At 48.9% G+C, this 19,584-nt stretch overlaps 1 protein-coding gene across 1 annotated transcript in view; it reads left to right on the top strand.

The window, feature by feature from the left end:
* Window positions 1-1,857: 1,857 nt before the first annotated feature.
* PARM1 (prostate androgen-regulated mucin-like protein 1) overlaps window positions 1,858-19,584 on the top strand; it is a 53,959-nt gene continuing 36,232 nt past the window's right edge. The window contains exon 1 of the mRNA XM_073340360.1: window positions 1,858-2,100. Within this exon, the coding sequence (XP_073196461.1) occupies window positions 2,052-2,100 (49 nt within the window). The 5' untranslated portion in view covers window positions 1,858-2,051. The remainder of the gene's footprint in view (window positions 2,101-19,584) is intronic.

The following is a 19,584-nucleotide window of genomic DNA, read 5'->3' as shown; positions in this document are numbered from 1 at the left end:
CATTGGCCTGGAGCGGCGAACCGCAGCCAGTGGGAGCTGCGATCAGCCGAACCTGTGGACGCAGCAGGTAAACAAACTGGCCTGACCTGCCAGGGGCTTTCCCTGAAGTAGCAGCAGACCAGCTTTGAGAACCACTGCTCTATAGCATGTCATATGCCTTTTCAATATCTAGAAAGGCAGCTCCCATGAAACCCTTGTGCTTCAGACTTTTTAATGTTTCATTTTTTAATTTAGCAGTGTTATCCATGGGGCATCTTCCTCTCCTAAAACCACTCTGGACCTTGTCTATAATGCCATTGTTTTCCAAATAGACAACGAATCATTCATACACCACTCTTTCCATAATTGTACCCAGACAGTACATGTCACCTTACAGGCATCCACTTCTGTGAATAGTTTCCTGGTTTTCATACTGGGATTACAACTGCATGTTTACACCCTACCCAGATCACTCATTTTTCCCAAGTAGCATTAAATAATTCAAAGATAATCCTCAAACTGCTTTCGGAGAGGTATTTAAACGTTATGTTACATATCTTATCTTTACCTGGGGATGTACTCTTGATGATGTGAATAGCTTTCTCAGCTTCTTGCATACAAAACCATTCATTCAGTACAGTATCTTCATGTTGACTCCAACTACATATTAGATCATGATTCTTTTTAATTAATTATCTTTTAATCTGGTAGAAAACTTCACTTTGGTTTACTCACTCCTCAGAAAGTTTCTGATAAAACTTCTGCTTTCTCATGATCAAGGGGAGCAGTGGGGGCAAAAAAATTAACTTGTTTCAAGACAGAGCTTCATAAGTTTATGGAGGGGATGGTATGACAAGACTACCTACAATGGCATGTAGCCGATCTGCGATTGCTAGCATCAAATATCTCCAACAGCTGATGATGGGACACTAGATGGGGAGGGCTCTGAGTTACTACAGAGAATTCTTTCCTAGGTATCTGGCTGGTGGGTTTTGCTCACATGCTGAGAGTCTAACTAATTGCTATATTTGAGGTCAGGAAAGAATTTTCCCCTGGGTCAGATTGGAAGAGACCCTTGGGTGGGGTTGGCTTCCTCTGCAGCATGGAGCACAGGTCACTTTTCAGGTTTAAACTAGTGTAAATGGTGGAGTCTCTGTAACTTGAAAAGGAGTACTTGTGGCACCTTAGAGACTAACCTTTAAATCATGATTTGAGCACTCCAGTAATTCAGCCAGACGTTAGGGGTCTATTTCAGGAGTCAGTGGGTGAGGTTCCCGCAGCCCCCATTAGCCTCATCCCCTTTCTAGTTTTTGGTCTTGCCTAAAGGCAATATATGGTGGAATTTTAAAAGCAAGTTTTTCAACCAGCCATGTTTCCAGGATACACAATCACTTGACAAGGGATTGCCAATCAACTTTGATGACACCTGGCTAGAGGCGGTAGCTTGTCCTTTGTTTCTGAGGAACAAGTTTACCCACTCCCCAGATTTGTCTGGTAATAAACACATTTCTGTCATAAGTTCAGTTTATGTTCATAGCACTACACACATTTCACCATGCCATTATGGTGTGTGACTGGGGGAGGGGGGGGGTTACATTTGATCAGAGGGGATGACTGCTAATGATTACTATACATACCCAAAACATTTAACCCTGAGCATCTGGTGACCTGTGACTTCCTGGAGCCAAGGGTACCCTGAAGTCGTCCAGGGAACTTGTTCCCCTCCCTGAGCAGCTAGTTCCCAGCCCACCCCTTGTCTCGTGGAGTTGGAGTGTGAACTCTATGGGGCAGGGACAGCCACTCTCCCTGGATTTGTACAGCGCCCAGCACAGTGGGGCCCCGATCCGTGGCACCACTCCTGGGCCCCTGCCACCAGGCCCCCCCCGCACCGTCCAGCAGAGGCCGCCCGGCCGCCGCGGGCCCGCTCCCCCGGGGGAAGGCTGGGCGGCGTGGGAGGGGTTTGGCTGCCGGGGCCGGCGGCCGCAGCCTGCCGAGGGGCCGGGCATGGAGCAGACGCGCGGAGCTCAGCGCCGGGGAGGCTGCAGCTGCTGAGTGCGCCCGCCGCACGCACCATGGACTGCCCGGCTCGCCTTGCCCGCCTCCTCCTCCTCCTCGCGGCAGGTAAGGGGGGCGCGGGTGGGTGCCCACCCGCCCCGGGGAGCGGCTGCGGAGAAGGGGAGGGGGCTGCCCCGGCCGATGTGTACAGTGGGGGTGCTGAGAGCCACTGAACCAAACTGTAGATCCTGGATATAATGGAAACCACGTCAAGCCCCGGGAGGCGGCGGGGGGGGGGGCAGCAGCAGCACCCCTTGTTCCAGCACCTGTGCCCCCAGACCCATAGCTTATGGGGGAGTGGGACTAGCCTGGTATGCTACAGCCAGGAGCTGCAGGGAGTCTCCCCCGGGTCCCGCCCCAGCCTAGGGTTGCCCCCCCCCCCGGTGTGTTGTACCCAGATAGTCCGGGTTTTGGCTTCTGTGTCTGGGTGCCCTCGCCCTGCCCTGGCTCATCCCCTCAGAAGACTCGGCCCTCTTCCCTTCTCCGCCCAGCCTGGGGCCGGGGGCGAGGAAACCCAGCCGCTGACTGACGCAGGGGGGCCCGGGCACGGCCGCGGGTTGAGAACGCCCGGGCCTTGCCCTTCGGATGACTTAAGGGCAGCACTTTAGTCCAGTGACTCGCTTAGCTGGGGCTCGGTGTTGTTCAAATAGTGACACACAAACTGCAAGCAGGATGAATGGTGCTGATTCGGCGCAGACCAGCTGGGACCCCTTATGCTCCTGGCTGACTCAGCCAAGGTGCTAGGGCCAAGTAGGTGATGGGGCTGCTGAGAGTTTTGTTACCACCAGCTGTGTGTTTTTAGGAAGCTCCACAGTCCATAACCATCTGATGCATAAGTGGAAGCAGCTGGACAGCGGGGAGGCGCTTAGAACTGGACTGGGGAGGGGAAGGGTTAGAGATGATTCTGACCTTCCTCTGGTGGTCCTGGGAAGTGCTACTGATTATCTCAACTTTATACACTACCTGGCGAGTTCCCCTTGCCAATGCAAAGCATACCAGTCGACTTTCCTTTGTTGCATATTCATCTATTTATAAAATCAGAACCGCATAGAGAGTTGTACATACTAAGGCCAGAAAGGACCATCGTGATTATCCAGTCTGACCTCCTTTATAAGACATGCCATAGAACTTCATAATGTGCTGTGTAAGGTGTCCAGTAACCTCCCAAATAATTCATAGAGTATATCTTTTATAAGCACATCCAAGCTTGATTGACAAATTGTCAGTGATGGAGAATCCACGGCTCCTCTGATGCCACTGTGTTTTAGACGCCTAAAGATCCCTTTTGACATCTGAAATGTGAAACTTGAATGTTGACGATAGGATCGAGTTTTAGAGGGGCAATTATTACTTTACCCACACAGCAAGACTGGATTATTGCTTACTGGACTGCGGTTTTACAGTTGAGCTTCTGTAATCCATCGGTAAACAAGGGGCTATATTTATACTAGGAAATGAACATTGTAATAGTGAAAGCATAGGTATGTGACCCATACATCTAGCCATTCCTACTTCAGGAAGAAGCAACAGTGAAATATATTTTTTGTCAAGTACAGCATTTGTGGCTTTTGAAGAAAAAAAACACTTATTTCAAATGTCAGAGAGAAACGCTACAATATACTTTATAATTGCTTCAGTCCGCTTAAAAGGGTTTCAGGTTTTCAACCGCAGTTTAGCAGAAATCTCTCCTATTCATAATAGTTCCCAAAATGTCACGTTCTGTTTGCGGATAAAGACTGGAGGAGTACAGACCCGATTTAAGGAGAAACATTCTGATATCCTTCTGATAAGTATTTTTACAGCCCTTGCAGTCTGCCTGGGAGAGTGAGTTCTTTTCCTAGCGGTATGATAGTAGTCACTGTAAAAGGGCGGGGGGGGGGGGGTGGATGTTTGAAAAATGACCTTGCATAGAACATGAAGACAAAGGGGGGGGGGGGGGGTGGAGGAGAGAGCTAGGTATTAAGCACTAAGTCATATGGCTGAGAGCTGCTGCAGGGTGGTTGTTTTTTTACAGTATTTGCTAGCAGAGATAGGCCTGAACGAAACTGCTCCTGAATGCTGAGGAAGTAAAGTCCAACCACAAAGTTTACGATTGGAGCCATTCTGAGAATGCTGCCAGACATTGCTGTTCAGTCCCTTCCCTATTAACTGGTACTGGGTGCATATGTTTGGGTGGGTCCTCCTCAGCTTGGATTTCCCCACCCCTTTCACACTGAAGAGGGCAGGTGCTTCTGTTATGCTGCTGACCCAAGCCTTTTGTCCCCCGCTTCACCCTGGACTTGGCAGAGCCTTGCTGTGCAGCTGGAGTCAGGGCCAGGTGACTGGAGGAGTGAGTGGTGGTTGGGAATGCACCATCTCAAGCCCTGTACGGACCTTGCGGGGGGGGGGGGGGGGGGGGGGAGAATGCAGGTCAGCTCCAGGCAGCATTCCCCCACACCCACACCCTTTCTGCATAGCCACCCTGGGGCTAGCAGCAGCCAAGTAGAGTTCCTGTTAATAGCCCCAGTGGAGCTAAGCTGCTTTCGAACAGGTGAGCCATCAGAACCAGGGGTCACGTAAAAAGCGACATATCTGTCCTAATAAGTAAGGTGATCAGATGTCCCGATTTTATAGGGACAGTCCTGATTTGGGTTTTTTTTTTCTTATACTTGCTATCTGGTCACCCTACTAATAAGGTTACTAGACACCTTATGCAGTACTTAATGTTTTTACCGTGGCTTGAGACACTCCAGGAAGTCTCAACGGTCCTGTGAAGCAGGTAGGTCTGACTTACCAGTACGACAATTATTTGTGTGGCACCATAAACTTACATGGTGCTTTGCAGCAGACTAAAGGCCATACTCTGCCTCCGTAGCAGTCAATAGGAGCAGGACAGGGCCTCATGACACATTTACCATCTTAGAGGGGAAGAATGCGGTCGCCTTTTGTTCCCCCACCACTGTCTCCCCTCTGCTGAGTGGAAGTTGACATAAAAGCCGGGTAGGTCAGCTCCCCAGTGAAGGAGAAATCAGTGATGCTGAGCCATGGGCTGAGATCCCTGGAAGAAAGGATTGCCTGCATGCTGCCTGATCACCTCTGTTCCAAGACAGGTGCATATGTGTAAATTACATGCACACAAAAAATTACGTTAAAAGAACCTTAAGGGTACAGAGTCAAGCACTCAGAAATCAGCGAATTCCACAGGACCCTTGTCTCATTCAGCACGCATAATGGATACCATTCACTCACTTCATGAGCAACTATTCTCTATTTTGTTTTCTCCTTTTCGCTGTGTGGCCCCAGGCCTTAGTTTATTGCTTCATCATTGCTCTGAAGCCAGTTCTTAATTTACACATGGGCTTTTCTATGGTGCTCATCTCTACAGAGCTTCACAAATATTAATCAATTTTTAAAACAGCCCTGTGATATGAGGGGTATCTTCTCCATTTTATACATGGGAAACAGAGTCACAATTTAAGGTCAAAACTATCCGCTAACTTTGGGTGCCCAGTTTCAAGTGCCTAGGACCTGATGTTTCAGAGAACGTAGCATTATATAGCACTTTATATGTTCAAAGCTCAGCTCCCGTTGACTGCGGTTGCAGCTGCGAGTGCTCAGCCATGTTCCCTCTAATTTTTTTGCATGTATGTGCGGAATGAATTTAGTTATGTGCACCAATATGGAGGTGATGTGTGGCCAGGGTGGGGCTAAGGGGTTTGGAGTGTGGGTGGGGGCTCAGGGTTGGGGCAGAGGGTTGAGGTGCGGGGGGGGTGAGGGTGCTGGCTAGGAGTGCGGGCTCTGGGGTGGGCTTGGGGATGAGGGGTTTGGGGTGCAGGCTGCCCTGGGGAGAGAGGACTCCCCCCCTAGCTCTCTCTCATCACAGCAGCCCTAGGCCGGTGGAGAGCACCTCTCCCCACCTGTGCAGCTGCAGGGCCGGGGGAGAGGCACCTCTACCTGGCCACAGCAGCTAGGGGGCCGGGGGAGAGGCGCCTCTCCCCAGCCGTGGCAGCTATGGGGGAGAGACGCCTCTCGCCGCCCCAACGCAGTCCTTGATAGCTTGCTGCAGAGCCGCGCAGCTTAGAGGGAACTTAGTTGCTCAGCACTTCTGATAATCAGACCCCAGAATCTCAAGTGCTCCCTGTACAGTCACACCTCCGAGCAAAGTTACTCTGGGCAATATCCACTGACTCCCTAGATGCCTTTGATGAACAGTGGGCGCTATCAGGGGCTCTCTGCAGGGTACTCCTTTCTGTTCACCTGATTTTTGCCCTGTGACCTTCACTCTTGTCTCTGTTTTTTTGCTTGTCCTCCATAGTTGTTTGTAGCTCTGGTCCACTGGCCGCTCCCCCAAGCCAAGGGGAGGGCCTTTAGCTAAGGCAGGCTTAGGCCCACTGTTTTCCCTAGACCTGCTATAGGTTCTGGAGTAACTGAGATTAGTAGCAGGTTGTTACCTTCTGTGTGGACCAGAGGGGGATGAGACACTTTGCCTATGAGTTTCACAGTTATTTGCTGACAGCAAAGAAGTGGTGAGACTCAGGGATCTTGGGTTCCATTCCAGGCTCTGAAGGGAAGTGTGCTGTAATGGCCACAGATTCCTCTGTCCATTTCCCCCCAAGCTTGACCTTTTTTGCCCTGTCCCCTCCTACCTGTCCCTGTTGTGTCATCCCTGCAGTCTCATCCCATTCTCCTCACCTAGCCAGTACCAGTCTCCGCCCCACTCAACCTTCTCATCCACATCCTTGCCCAGCCAGTCCTACATCTCCCACCCCCTACTCTTTTTTCCCAGTCTCTATGACCGCCAGTCCCAGTCTCCACTCCCCATCCTCTAGTCTCGTCTTTCCTGCCCCAGTCACCTAGTTTCAGTCTACTCCCCTTGCCCCTCGAGGTCCGGCTTTTGTCCCCGCTACATTCAAATCAAACAGCTTCTTCCTCCATGCTGCCTAGGGGGAGATTGGGAAGTCCTTGAGAGCACAGGAGAGATTCTCCCTGCTCTCAGTTCACGTGCTTGGAGGCTGCTGCGGGAGGGACAGCAAAGCAGGTGCATGCCCTCCTTCAACACAAGGACACAATACACATTTGTCAGCTTGTAGTGAAAAGGGCAAAGCATCCTTGCCCAGTCCTTTACTTGTACAATTGCTTTTGCATTTGTACCCCACTGGTGAGTGTAGTGTGGAGACAGCCGAAAGAGTCAGAATGTTTAATATTTAACCATATAAGTGGTCTGATCCTGCTAATTCTTTTGCATGTGAGCAACTTCACTGATGGGGGAGTTCCGTTGACTTCCATGGGACGCTCCCGCCTGTAAAGCAACTCGTGTGCAGACGCATTGGCAGGATCAATCCCACAGTTGACACTTCCACACAATACAGACATTAGCTAAACCTCAGTGTTCCAGTGAGCGAGGGGAGTATTATCCACTTTTCACTGATAAAGGCTTTGTGAAAGCCAGGACGTTATTTGAAGTGAAGTTATGGTGTCCTAGACTCATAGAATATCAGGGTTGGAAGGGACCTCAGGAGGTCATCTAGTCCAATCCCCTGCTCAAAGCAGGACCAATCCCCAACTAAATCATCCCAGACAGGGCTTTGTTAAGCCTGACCTTAAAAATCTCAAAGGAAGGAGATTCCACCACCTCCTAGGTAACCCATTCCCATGCTTCACCACCCTCCTAGTGAAAAACTTTTTCCTAATATCCAACCTAAACCTCCCCCACTGCAACTTGAGACCATTGCTCCTTGTTCTGTCATCTGCTACCACTAAGAACAGTCTAGATCCATCCTCTTTGGAACCCCCTTTCAGGTAGTTGAAAGAAGCTATCAAATCCCCCCTCACTCTTCTCTTCTGCAGACTAAACAATTCCAGTTCCCTCAGCCTCTCCTCATAAGACATGTGTTCCAGCCTCCTAATCATTTTTGTTGCCCTCTACTGGACGTTTTCCAATTTTTCCACATCCTTCTTGTAGTGTGGGGCCCAAAACTGGACATAGTACTGCAGATGAGGCCTCACCAATGTTGAATAGAGGGGAACAATCACATCCCTCGATCTGCTGGCAATGCCCCTACTTATACAGCCCAAAAGGCCGTTAGCTTTCTTGGCAACAAGGGCACAAGGATATGATATGTAGATTTGCCCAACGCCTACGAGTCAGGACAAAAAACTTTGATATTGTCCCCAGCAGGTAGATAGTAAGAAGAAATGGCTGCAGAGTTTAAAGCCAAGGACCATTTTATGGGAGAGAGGCAGCACCCTTATTATTTACTGCTGAGACTGGAAATTCAGCCCTAAAGTTACATAGCTCAGTTTCAAATGTGGTTGCTACTTCGGTGGTGTTTTTATCACTTCTTTGCTGCTGCACAAAAACACTCAGTAATTCAGTCAAGCCAAGCTTGCTCATTCAGAAACCCAGTAATTCTTTCAAACATCAGTCTCCCCGCACTGCTCAAGATTACAACGGATTTCAGTGTTGCACTAAGACGTCAGTACATTTACCAAATATGCTACAATGATTAACTAGTAGGATGATGGTCACACTTCATATTAAGGGTACATATACTCTTATAAAGGGTTTAAGGATTAGCTGTCTAATGGCTAATAGGTAAAAGTCCAACAGATTGCTTATAACAATGTTGAACCTTCTACTGACGTGCTTATAGCATATATTAATCGTTAACCCTTTTAAAGATGGTTTATGAAAGTACACTTAATATAAAGCGTGACCAAGTACATTGTCAAAAACAGTGAACAAGTCCAGCTTGTGAGGAAATACTTCACCGGGTTTAATATTGTATTTGTTTACTTGCAAAATTCAGTCTGCAAGTACAAAGCCCTGGCTCAGCTCTGGTTCATGCAGTGTGTAGACTTGTGTGCATTTTGTGTGAGAACTCCAAATACTGTCTGCATGGGTTTTATAATACAATAGCTGTAGACCATGTAAATGGTGTTTACTTTTATATACATAGATAGCTGCAAGCCTCTAACTTTGTTTCTAGGCAGAGTCAAAACTAGCCATTAAAAAAATATTTAGCGCTAAATTTTGGCAGCTTCTCCCCACCACAGCACTAACGTGAACGCAACAATTCGCTGTAACTTCTCGGTGGAATGTCCTGTCAGATGTTGGCTTTGACGTCACAAGTGTCCACCCCTGTGTTGGTGTGGCGCTGCTTTGGAACGAGCACTTACTCACTCACTGGTACTACTTCCACAAAACGTAGCAAGGTCAAAGAAGAACCACATTTGTTGTCAAAACTTAGAGTTGAGTGGAAGTTGATGAAATCTGAAAGCCAGCAGCAACTGTACACAGCATATTTTGAACCCATTGTATTTGTGTTTACATATGTACACGTAAGTGTAGGTACATTTACAAACACGTCTGTCAGAGGTGCAGGAGTACCTAATTAAGGTTGCACAATTGTTTCCATTCTAAGGTTTCATTTTTAGTTGATTGTAACTTTTTCAGTCTCTGGCTTAAATTTGGCAGGTTTGTTCTCAGTCCAGGAGTGAATTTTGTTTGGAAAGTGTAAGCCCAAATAATTAATTGGTTGCTGCTGTCGCCTTTTGTTTGTTTTTGAGAATGAGGAAAATTGGGGCAGGGGAAGAATACACATTTCTCATTCCTCCAAAAAAAAATTTCAGAAGAGATCTTTTTAAAAGGTGGCAGGGGCAGAAGCTTGATATTTTGTCAGGAATATGGACAGAAATGTGCCTTTCAGGAGTTATTTAAAAACCAAAGATCAGATTTATGGGAGTTCACCTTCGTCCCTCATCATGTATTCATTCTGTCAGCTCCTCAGTCAAACAGCGTTTTCAACCCTTGATTTACAAAATGGGCAGGCAGCCTGGTAGGCATTTGTCAACTTTGCCACCAATTGCATCTGCCTCCAGACTGTCTAGCTGATTTATTCAACCACGCAGTAGAAAGGGAAGTCTGTGAGAAACAGGTTGATGGAAGGAAGGCCTGGATTTCAATAGTCATCAAAGGGCTGCTGTGTCAGGCAGATCACTTCCTCCATTCTCACTACTACCCCACCATAATTCACTTTTCAAAGATGGGTGGTTGCAGGATACGCTAGTTTGCAGCCGCTATAATCCAGGCAGCCAGGAGAGGATGCAGTGTTCTACTGAATGTGGTCTACCCCTAAAAGTGCCACAGTGGAGTCAATAGGTCCTTTCTTGATGTTTGGCTTCATTTAGTTACACCCAATGGGATTAGAGCCCCATTCAGAGAGTTGGGCTTTTGAACCCAAGAGCTACCGTAGGCTCTCCAGCTCTCCCACTGCAGCATTGGTCCTGTGAGACCCTGTGCAGAACATAACCCATAGCAAAAGATTGCTGTGTTCTCACACTCATGAGAGCTGGTTGCATGGAGGTACGGGTAAAGTTAAGTGCGGGGATCGCTCCATGCACTGAACAGAGGGAATTCTTAGGCCCTTTGCACCCTGCATTTTCATCAGGATGGAAGCAGGCATAAGAGAGAGCTGAGTGTGGGCAGAGATAGGAGTCTGTGGTTTTCAGTACTGTCCTCGTGCACATGGAAGCACTTAGTGATACACTCCTGCTTGGCCTCACTCCAAACTAGGCAAGGGTAACTTGGAAGCCGTGCTACAGCACTCTTACCACTTCTTGCCACAGTACCAGGACCCCTTCTGCTCCCTTTTCCTGCTAATTGCGATGCACCTTGTCCTTATATTTGTAACATGGCACACGTGCCATGTATGGGAGCAGGCCCTTCATAAAAGGGGGTTCCGCTGGCTACAGAGCCAAATCCTGTTCCCCTTCTGCAAGTATCATATCCCAGTGCCTTCACTAGAACTGCTGTAGCAAAACCAACAGGTTTGGCTCATTGTTATTCTGTCGGCAGTACGCAACCATGTTACTAATGTGCACTCCTCCTGGTGACCTGTATCAAGGTGTCTGAACAGATTCCTTTGGGTAAGTTAGATGTTTCCTGGCCTAATCACATCTATATTCTAACCTTAGATTTAAGCAATGCAGCACGTTCTCTGAGCTGGGTGCTTCTTGCTCTGCTCCTCATTTTCTCTGTGCTGCAAGCGTTGATTTAGGCTAGCTCAGTGAGGCTTGGCCAGCTGGGATGCTTTCCCACTGGCTGCATTTTGTGCTCCAGAATCTAAACTCGCTTCTTAGCAAAGAAATGAATCTCTTTAATGTTAACGGGGGTCAAGATAGCCTCAAAAATATGAAACAAGCTCAGTGCAGTGACCTTTGCCTGTAACACTAATGCCAACTACCCCAGTCTAGGGGAATAAGGGGTTGACTCGGAACCCCCGAGATTATAATTTAGAAGTCAGTGTCGTTAATTTCATTGCTGATAAACCCATACAGGGAGGATCGTATTAGGAAAACCTGTCCCTTCTACTGTGTGTGCTGTCATGTTGTGTGTGAATGAAGTGGGAGGCACATAGGCGTCACCCGTTTAATTTTCAGTTCAGCACGTGGGTAACGTGAGTCACTGGAGAAGCAGGCCAGCAGAAGCCAGTTGCTGCCGATGCTGTCTGAAATCTGTTAGGAACCACCTTACCTATCACTGCCACCAATCAAGATTCCAGGATGACACTGTGGTTGCTGTTCTCACACACTGAAACTGTGGGTGGTTTATGAAAATCAAATGTAGGTCAGCAAAATAAACCCAGCTGGCTAGCTCTACTCTGGGCGCAATTCTGCTCCCACTGAAGTCAATGGGAGTTTTGCCATCCACTGCCTTCCGAGCAGGATCAAGCTCCCTGTTTGTTTTTTAAGTACTCTAAATCCACAGCTTAGTTAATTGCATCCCACATTGCTAGAGCCAAGCCTAGGGAAAGACAACCTGGAGATAGGCTTTAACCATGAAGCAGTGGTGGGCAACCTGCGGCTCACAGGCCGCACGCAGCCTGTCAGGGTAATCTGCTGGCGGGCCGCGAGACAGTTTGTTTACATTGACCGTCCGCAGCGCCCAGTGGCCGCGGTTTGCTGTTCCCGGCCAACGGGATCTGCGGGAAGTGGAGCAGGGCGGCTCCTGTTGGGCAGGAATAGCGAACAGCAGCCACTGGGAGCTGCGGGCGGCCGTGCCTGCGGACGGTCAATGTAAACAAACTCTCACAGCCCGCCAGTGAATTACCCTGACAGGCCACATGTGGCCCACGGGCTGCAGGTTGCCCACCACTGCCATGAAGCCTATAACCTTGGAGGAGGCTCCGTTACTTGTTTTTATAGTGAGCTGTAGATTAGCGAAGAGAAAGCTGGCCCAGCCAGTGAGTTTAATCAGAAGGGATACTCAGAGAGGCTGCCAGTTAACACAAGCCTGCTTGTAGGCAATGCTGTACAATGTAGCGTGCCTCACTTTACTGTTCTGAATAATGGCATAAGTGTGAGCTTTGTTCTTGTTCCACAACAATGCTTCATTAGCTTTGGCCATCCAGTACCATATGACCTTAGGGATTGTTGTTTCAGTTATATCCTCCTTTCTTGGAGTATATCCAGTTGCCTTTTGAAAAATATGTTATACGCAGAGGTGCTGGAACTAGGGGTGCTGCCTCATCCCCTGGCTTGAAGGGGTTTCCATCATATCCAGGGTTGACAGTTCGGTTCCATGGGTCTCAGCACCCCCACTATATAAATTGTTCCAGCATCTCTAATTATATGACCGTGTTTAGAAGAAAAGCATCACTGGCTTGCATAGCCGCTGTGAGTGAGTTATAAGGACCATCGAAAATACACTGTATTTGTTTGGTTCCCTGCTGTGTAGGGCCCTGTAGAAGCATGTGAATAACAGTGGAGGAGGAAGGTATGTCCCCAGAGTACTGTAGTAATTACAGTGTCGATGGTACTTGTTTGCAGATTCCATCGAAGTTCTAGCCATCCTAGAGGTAGCATTACAGCGAGACCTTAATGTGGCCACATTTTGGAGAGAACCCACTCCAATGCCTGCTGAAATCTGTGGGAATCCGATTACCTTTAATAGGCTTAATTGGGCTTATAAGGGGCTCAGTTCTTTCCACATTCCACCACTGGGAATCCAGGCTGTGGGGTAAAGTCCAGCAGGGGGAATTGTCAGTGGTGCAAAGCATCTGCAACTCCCATGCTGCCAGGAAGCCCAAAGGCAGCTAGGGGAGACTTGCCTAGGGCCCCTGTGCTTGTCAGTACTTCCCCTGAGTATCCAGCAGCAGCCAAGCTCAAAGGGAACTCTGGCTGTAAACAGAAGCAGTGCACCCAAGGCAGAGCTGCCCTCTGTAGAGGTGAACCTCCCTGGGCTCAGCCCACCCCACCAGTGTGCAGACAGGGAAATCAGCTGCAGCTGTTGGAGCAGGGTTGAACCTTGCCACCCCTATATGTTTTGTATTTGTTTCCTGTTGAGAAGGAGGGTGTAGTTACAAACAGTTCACATGCATGAGGCACCACTGAATCTGTCCAGCTGTGCAAGGCTCGTAGTAAAGAAACACAGGAGCTGATCTTGCACAGGTTTCCTAACAGGCATAATGCTCATCACCCTGAATGCGTCCTCGTAAGTGGAACTGCACAGAACGCAATGGCATTCCTCACAGTCCAGAAGTAAACGTGCAAAGGGAACAGTTTGTTCCAGAACTACTAACAGGACTAGGACTTGCCCAAGACTTTGGACTAACCAGCATTTGTGTGCCAGTTTTCCCTCCAGGTGCCAGTCAGGTATGTAGAGACTACAGAATTTGCTTGCCAGGTTTAAAATCCATTAGCAGGCCATAGCAGAGCACTCCCACTCCGTGACTTCACAGCTCTGTAGCAGAGTTCACCTCTAGCACTTCAGCTTGCTCCCCGCATCTGTTGCAGACAGCTCACAGACTCAGGACATAAGTTAATTATCTTAATAAGGAGAAAGCAATTATACCCTAACACATAAGGCCTGAATCTACCTGCACTACCCACCTGTGTGACTGTTTGCAGGAGTGAGCCTTAATTCTGCAAGATTTTTGTTGTTTTTAACACAGAAGCATTGTTGCTGAGCAAGAATGACTTATGCCATACTCTAACTTGGTTCCCCTTATATTAAAACAGATGGATGCCAGCGGGTTTTTTTAATACATTAATACACAATACCTATTCTTTGGAAAATTCTTACAGTGTAATTGGCTCAACAATATTTCATGGTTATTGAAAGTGAATTACTCCCATTTTAATGGTGGAAGACAGTGGGTCACAATCTCCAAGCATAGACTTGACTTCTGGAGTCCTCCCATTAGAAATTGGATCTAATGAGTACAAAGGCCAACAGAGTAACCCAGACTAAAGTGTTGTGAATCTCAGCCCTGCTTTAGAAAATAGAATATGCAAAGGGAAGAGTAAGCCTTTCAGTGCTTTCTAGTTTAACCCCAAAATTGCTCCACGAAAAGAATCGCCTATTTTTTCTTCTTAGCCTAATTCATTAACCAAAAGACTCCTGTGATATACTGCTCCCGCTCAGTCTTTGACGTTTTAAACAACAATGAGGATGTTACTTTGGAGGAGGAAGATAACACTAAAGTTTTCATTGAGCAGAATGAGAGAGAGTTCAAATGATCACATTTCTCTATTTGAGAGGGGAAGCAGAGGGCCTTTATTGTACCATTTCTATCTTTGAAACTAAAAGAACTTTTGTCTCTGCCATTACTTCTTTCCCCAAGTGTTAGCCTTTGTAGCTTTGAGTATTCTTTAGCTCAGATTTTACAGTTCAACAGCTGGTGGAGTTCTTGATCCAGCAACTCTTAATTTTTACTTTACTGGTATTTTTTCTACCTAACATTCGAAGCGTTAACACTTCAGGTATGTTTGGAGACCAGCCAACATGGAACATAGGACTGGAAGGGACCTCCTGAGTCCTCGGTCATCAAGTCCAGTCACCTGCTATCGCAGGCAATCCCATCATATAATCCCCTTCATAAACGTAGCAAGCTACAGCTTAACACTGGTTAGGTTGTTTGCCCCCACACCTCCTCTGGAGTGGCTGTTTCAGAACCTCACTCCTCTGATGGTTAGAAACCACCTAATTTCCCACCTACGCAGGGCCGGCCTTAGGGGGTGCACCGCCTGGGTGACCTCCCAGGGTGCCATGGTCAAGGGGGCGCTGTGCGGCAGCACCGAGGCATGCGCTGCCGGTGTAGAGTCAGAGCAGGGGGAGGTGAGCAGTGAGGCACAGATGCTGTTCCCCCCACGCCCCACCCAGTGTTCCTCCGCACCCCCCCCTCGCCTCCGGGGTCTGTGAGGGGGGAGTGGGGAGCAACCCCAAGTGCTCCGTGCATCCAGGTCGCTTTCCCCACTTGAGCTGCTGCTCTCCTGTCGTCCCCTGACACAGCCCAGGTGGGGAAAGTGACCCGGATGCAGGGAGCCCTGATGTCGCTCCTCACTCTCTCCCTCACAGCCCCCTAGGGGTTCACAGAGGAGCAGCGTTCGAGGGGGGAGCAAGCAGCAATGCCAGCTGCTCCGTGCATCCAGGTCACTTTCCCCACGTGGGCGCAGGAGGGGGGTGCAGTTTAGGGGTGGGGGTGCAGGAGCTAGGGGCTAAGGGAGAACAGTGCAGCGGTTGGGGGCAAAGGGGAGATCCTGGGGAGCCCATAAGGGCAGGGGCTGCACCCACATGGCCCAGGGACAATGGGGGATACCCATGGGGTCTGGGGCACCAATTTTCCCTAAGGTCAGCCCTGAGCCTACATTTGTTCATGGCCAGTTTATAGGCATTTATTCTTGTTCCACTGTTGTCCTTTAGTTTAAATAACTCTTCTCCCTCCTTGGTGTCACTAGCTACAGAATTATTTCCGCTCATGGTTACAAGGGCTGCAGAAATCCCTGTGAGATAAACATCTGTTTTAATTATTCAGATCATTTTGGCTTGTAAAGGCAAGAGAGACTTTTAAGAAACGCAACAAGTCCAGCATCTCAAGAGAGTTCTTCACTGGGGAGGAAAACCATCACTGGAGAAAGACTTGATGCGGTAAACAATCTGTCTTAATGACAGCAGAGTTCATGTGGAGATAAAGGGTTACAAAATGAGCCAGTGGCGCCATTATGTTCAAAAACCAACTTCAGCCATTGTGCTGCTGGGGTATAGTGATGTGACAGGATGCCAGGTCTCAGCACACAGGAGGCTGTGAGGGTCCAGTAACTGTCAAAAGTTCACCATTAATAGGGTGGCTTTTCACACTGTGTCCTTATCAGAAATTTCTGGCTGTGTAGGGGACAGGTTGACCATCAACTGCACATTTCTCCAGTCTTTCAGGAAGATCCTTAAGAACACGATGATCTTTTGAGGACGAGATGTATGCTTTTGCCAGAACAGAAGTACAGCAGTTCCAGAACAAATACCATCCTTTCTCCATTGTCTGAAGTCCATTGTGATTTCAGATTGAAGTATCTGTATAACAATAGATAGAGAAAGGAAAGAGACATTTAGAGCTAAGGGAAAAACATTCACTTGATTTGCAAGGAGACGTCTGGATGGCTTAGCCATGATTGCTTGTGAGATTCTAACTTCCGTACTTGATTTACCCAGTGAAATGTGGTTGGCGTGTTCCATATTGCAAAGCTGGCTTTAGCTTTCTCTGCTCTTACTGGAAAATAGCCAGAGTTTGTGCTACTTATTGTGGGAGCAGCCTGGCCTGGTGTGTGCTTTGTGTACAGTAGGTTGTTTACAAAGCAATGTATGTGGAAAGTTGGTGATTTCAAGACAGTCTAGCAGAGACTGGCTAAAGGACAGTTCTTTAGTTTCTGCAGGAACTGGGATGCTGCTTGACCTTCACGATTGCAAGTAAACCAGGTTAGATTAGGTTTTGTTGTGCAAACATCTGAGTGGACAACAAATTGGAGTTACCCTAGAGTGTCTCAAAGGAAACAATCAACGGTCGTGGAGCAGGGTCTGAGTGGTTGTACTAGTGGGCCAGTTCACACCAGCTGAAGTTTAGTCCTGCCGATTTTCTACAACACACTCCCACAATTTCTTGACTCAGATGGATCGTACCTGTGCCAGTTAGTCATTCGGAGCCACAGTTCTTGGTTTCCCTTTTCTCAGATCCTTCTTCTTCACTTGGTCCTATTTAGTGTCTCACATCTAAAAAGATTCTAGGGACCAATCCTGCAGTGGCTCTCAAAGGGTGACCTCTTGATAGGTGTCTTCCAGTTCTAATCCTGTTAATGATTCTTAACTCTTCCAGTGGCATGTGGCTTTAACAGCACCACCAGACTGGACATACATTTCTTCCATTGACATTCCCCACCAGAAGACATGCAGAAGACACCAGAGGTTTTAAAGTGGTGTTAAAGGGGTGAACGCTTAGTGCTATTTTAAATGTTTCCATAAAAGGAACTGCTTTGAACAGAGATTCCAGTAACCTCTAGGACAGTAGACTTTGCTTTACAGCTGCTATCTATCCCGCAGGTTTCACTTTCAGCTGTTGGTGTCCCATACAACTGACAACAATAGATCAGATCGATTAAATCTCATTTGGCTCAGTACTGTACATGAAGGGGGTGTGCGTGTGACAGCTCATAAGGAAGTGCTGTCCGAATTCCCTGAGCCCGAGCAGCCTACAGAAGTGTCCCTCGGAGCTAAGGCCCTGCCAGCACTGAGTGTTTTTTTTAATTCACAGCAGCGTCATGGGTGTTCGAATTTCATGTACAGTCGCCGAGACCCCTTCTCCCCGAACAGCGGTGACTTCTCCCACGGAGGGGAGGCAGAAGCAGGCATCGGTGCTTCTGCCTCCCTGCTGAGGCCGTGGCTGCTTGTGGGCCGGTTCAATTCTGGGGATTGAGGGGTGGGGGCAGCAGGCCAGGGGCAGGGATCAGGATTCCCTTGGTTGCTCTGTGCTCAGCTCTGGCCCAGGCCATGTCTGCTGCTTGTGGGCTGACAGGGAGTGTGTGTGTGAGGAGGGTGATGCTGACAAAGCCCAGCAGTTAGGTGTCCCGGCCCAGCCTGCCCCACCGTGGTCCCTGGGGAGTCACGGCAGCACCAGCCGGCGAGGAGCTGGGACCGGGATCTGTCAGTTGGAGCATGAGGGGATGTGCGTAGGGAGCCTCTCTCCCATCCTCCCCACCCAACCCTCTGCAGGGGCTGGGCTGGAGAATGGGTGGTGAGACACCCCCTTCCCCCCACCAGCCTGCTGACCCCCCACCCCCCATAACTACTGCCCCACAAACAGCCAATACTGTGATTTTTCCAGCAGTGGAAAGGCGAAAGGGGATGCCAGCTTCCACCTCCCCACTGCTGAAAAGTCACAGTAATGGGGATAATTTCATGATTTCTGTGCAATCCGTGCAATGGTGATTTGCTCAGGGCCTTACTCATCAGCCTTCAGTTTCAGCAGATGTTCAGCTTTCCTTATCTCATCTAGTCACTAGGGCTCTGGACTTGGAGTCGGGAGACCTGGGTTCTCTTCCCAACTCTGCCACTGACCTGCTGTGCAACACTGGGCAAGTCACTTCACCTCTCTGTATGGGTTTCCCCTCCTGCTGTTTGTCTTGTCTATTTCAATTATAAACACTCTTGGGGGGAGGGTTTGTTCTCTGTCTGTTTGTACAGGGCGTAGAACAATGGGGACACCATCTTGGATGAGAAAGCTCTCCTGCTGGCATAATTAAATCATCCCCAACGAGTCATGGAAAACTGGAGAGATTCCAGAGGACTGGAAAAGGGCAAATATAGTACCCATAGATAAGAAGGGCAATAAGGACAACCCAGGGATTATAGGCCAGTCCGTTTAACTTCAGTACCCGGAAAGATAATGGAGCAAATAAATAAGCAATCAATCCACAAACACCTAGCAGATAATGAGGTGATAAGTAACCAGTCAGCACGGATTTGTCAAGAACGAATTGTGTCAGACCAACCCGATAGCTTTCTTTGACAGGGTAACAAGCCTTGTGGATGGGGGGAAGCTGTAGATGTGGTATCCCTTGACATCAATAAGGCTTTTGATGGTGTCCTGTGAGATCTTCTGTGAGATCTTCTCATAAGCAAACTAGGGAAATACAACCTAGATGGAGTTACTATAAGGTGGATGCATACCTGGGGGAAAACCATTCCCAGAGAGTAGTTATCCGTGTTTCACTGTGAAGCTGAAAGGGCATATCGAGTGGGGTCCTGCAGGGATTGGTCCTGGCTAAGTTTCCTGTAAGCTGCGCGGCCACGGAGCAGGCTATTTAGCACGGTGCACGTGCTCAAAGAACCTGCCCGGGGACCTGCCGGCGGGTGGGGCACCCCTCCCCCAGTCCCAACTATGCCACAGCCCGGACCTGGCCGGGGCGGCCTAGCCACAGCAGGGGCAGCCCAGCCTGAACCACCGGCGGCCCAGACCTGTCGCTGGGTGCCCCTTCCCGAAACCCAGCCCCGACCCAGACCTGCGGGGGTCAGGGGAAGGATGCCTATCCTGTGGCTCCAGCCCCGGAGCTGCCACGGCGGGGAGAGGAGCCTCTTCCTCCCTCTCCCCCGCCCGCTCGGTGCTGCTGTGAGGAGAGAGAGCTGGGGGGAGTCCTCTCTCCCCACTGTAGCCCGAGAGCACCCTCCTGTACCTCAAACCCCTCATCCCCGACACCACCCCAGAGCCCGCACCCCCAGCCAGAACCCTCCCTCAGAGCCAGCAC

This window comes from Lepidochelys kempii, chromosome 4 (assembly GCF_965140265.1).
Source record: "Lepidochelys kempii isolate rLepKem1 chromosome 4, rLepKem1.hap2, whole genome shotgun sequence".
Classification (NCBI taxonomy): Eukaryota; Metazoa; Chordata; order Testudines; family Cheloniidae; genus Lepidochelys; species Lepidochelys kempii.
The sequence above is the reverse complement of the archived record's forward strand: the minus strand, read 5'-3'. Positions and strand labels throughout refer to the sequence as shown.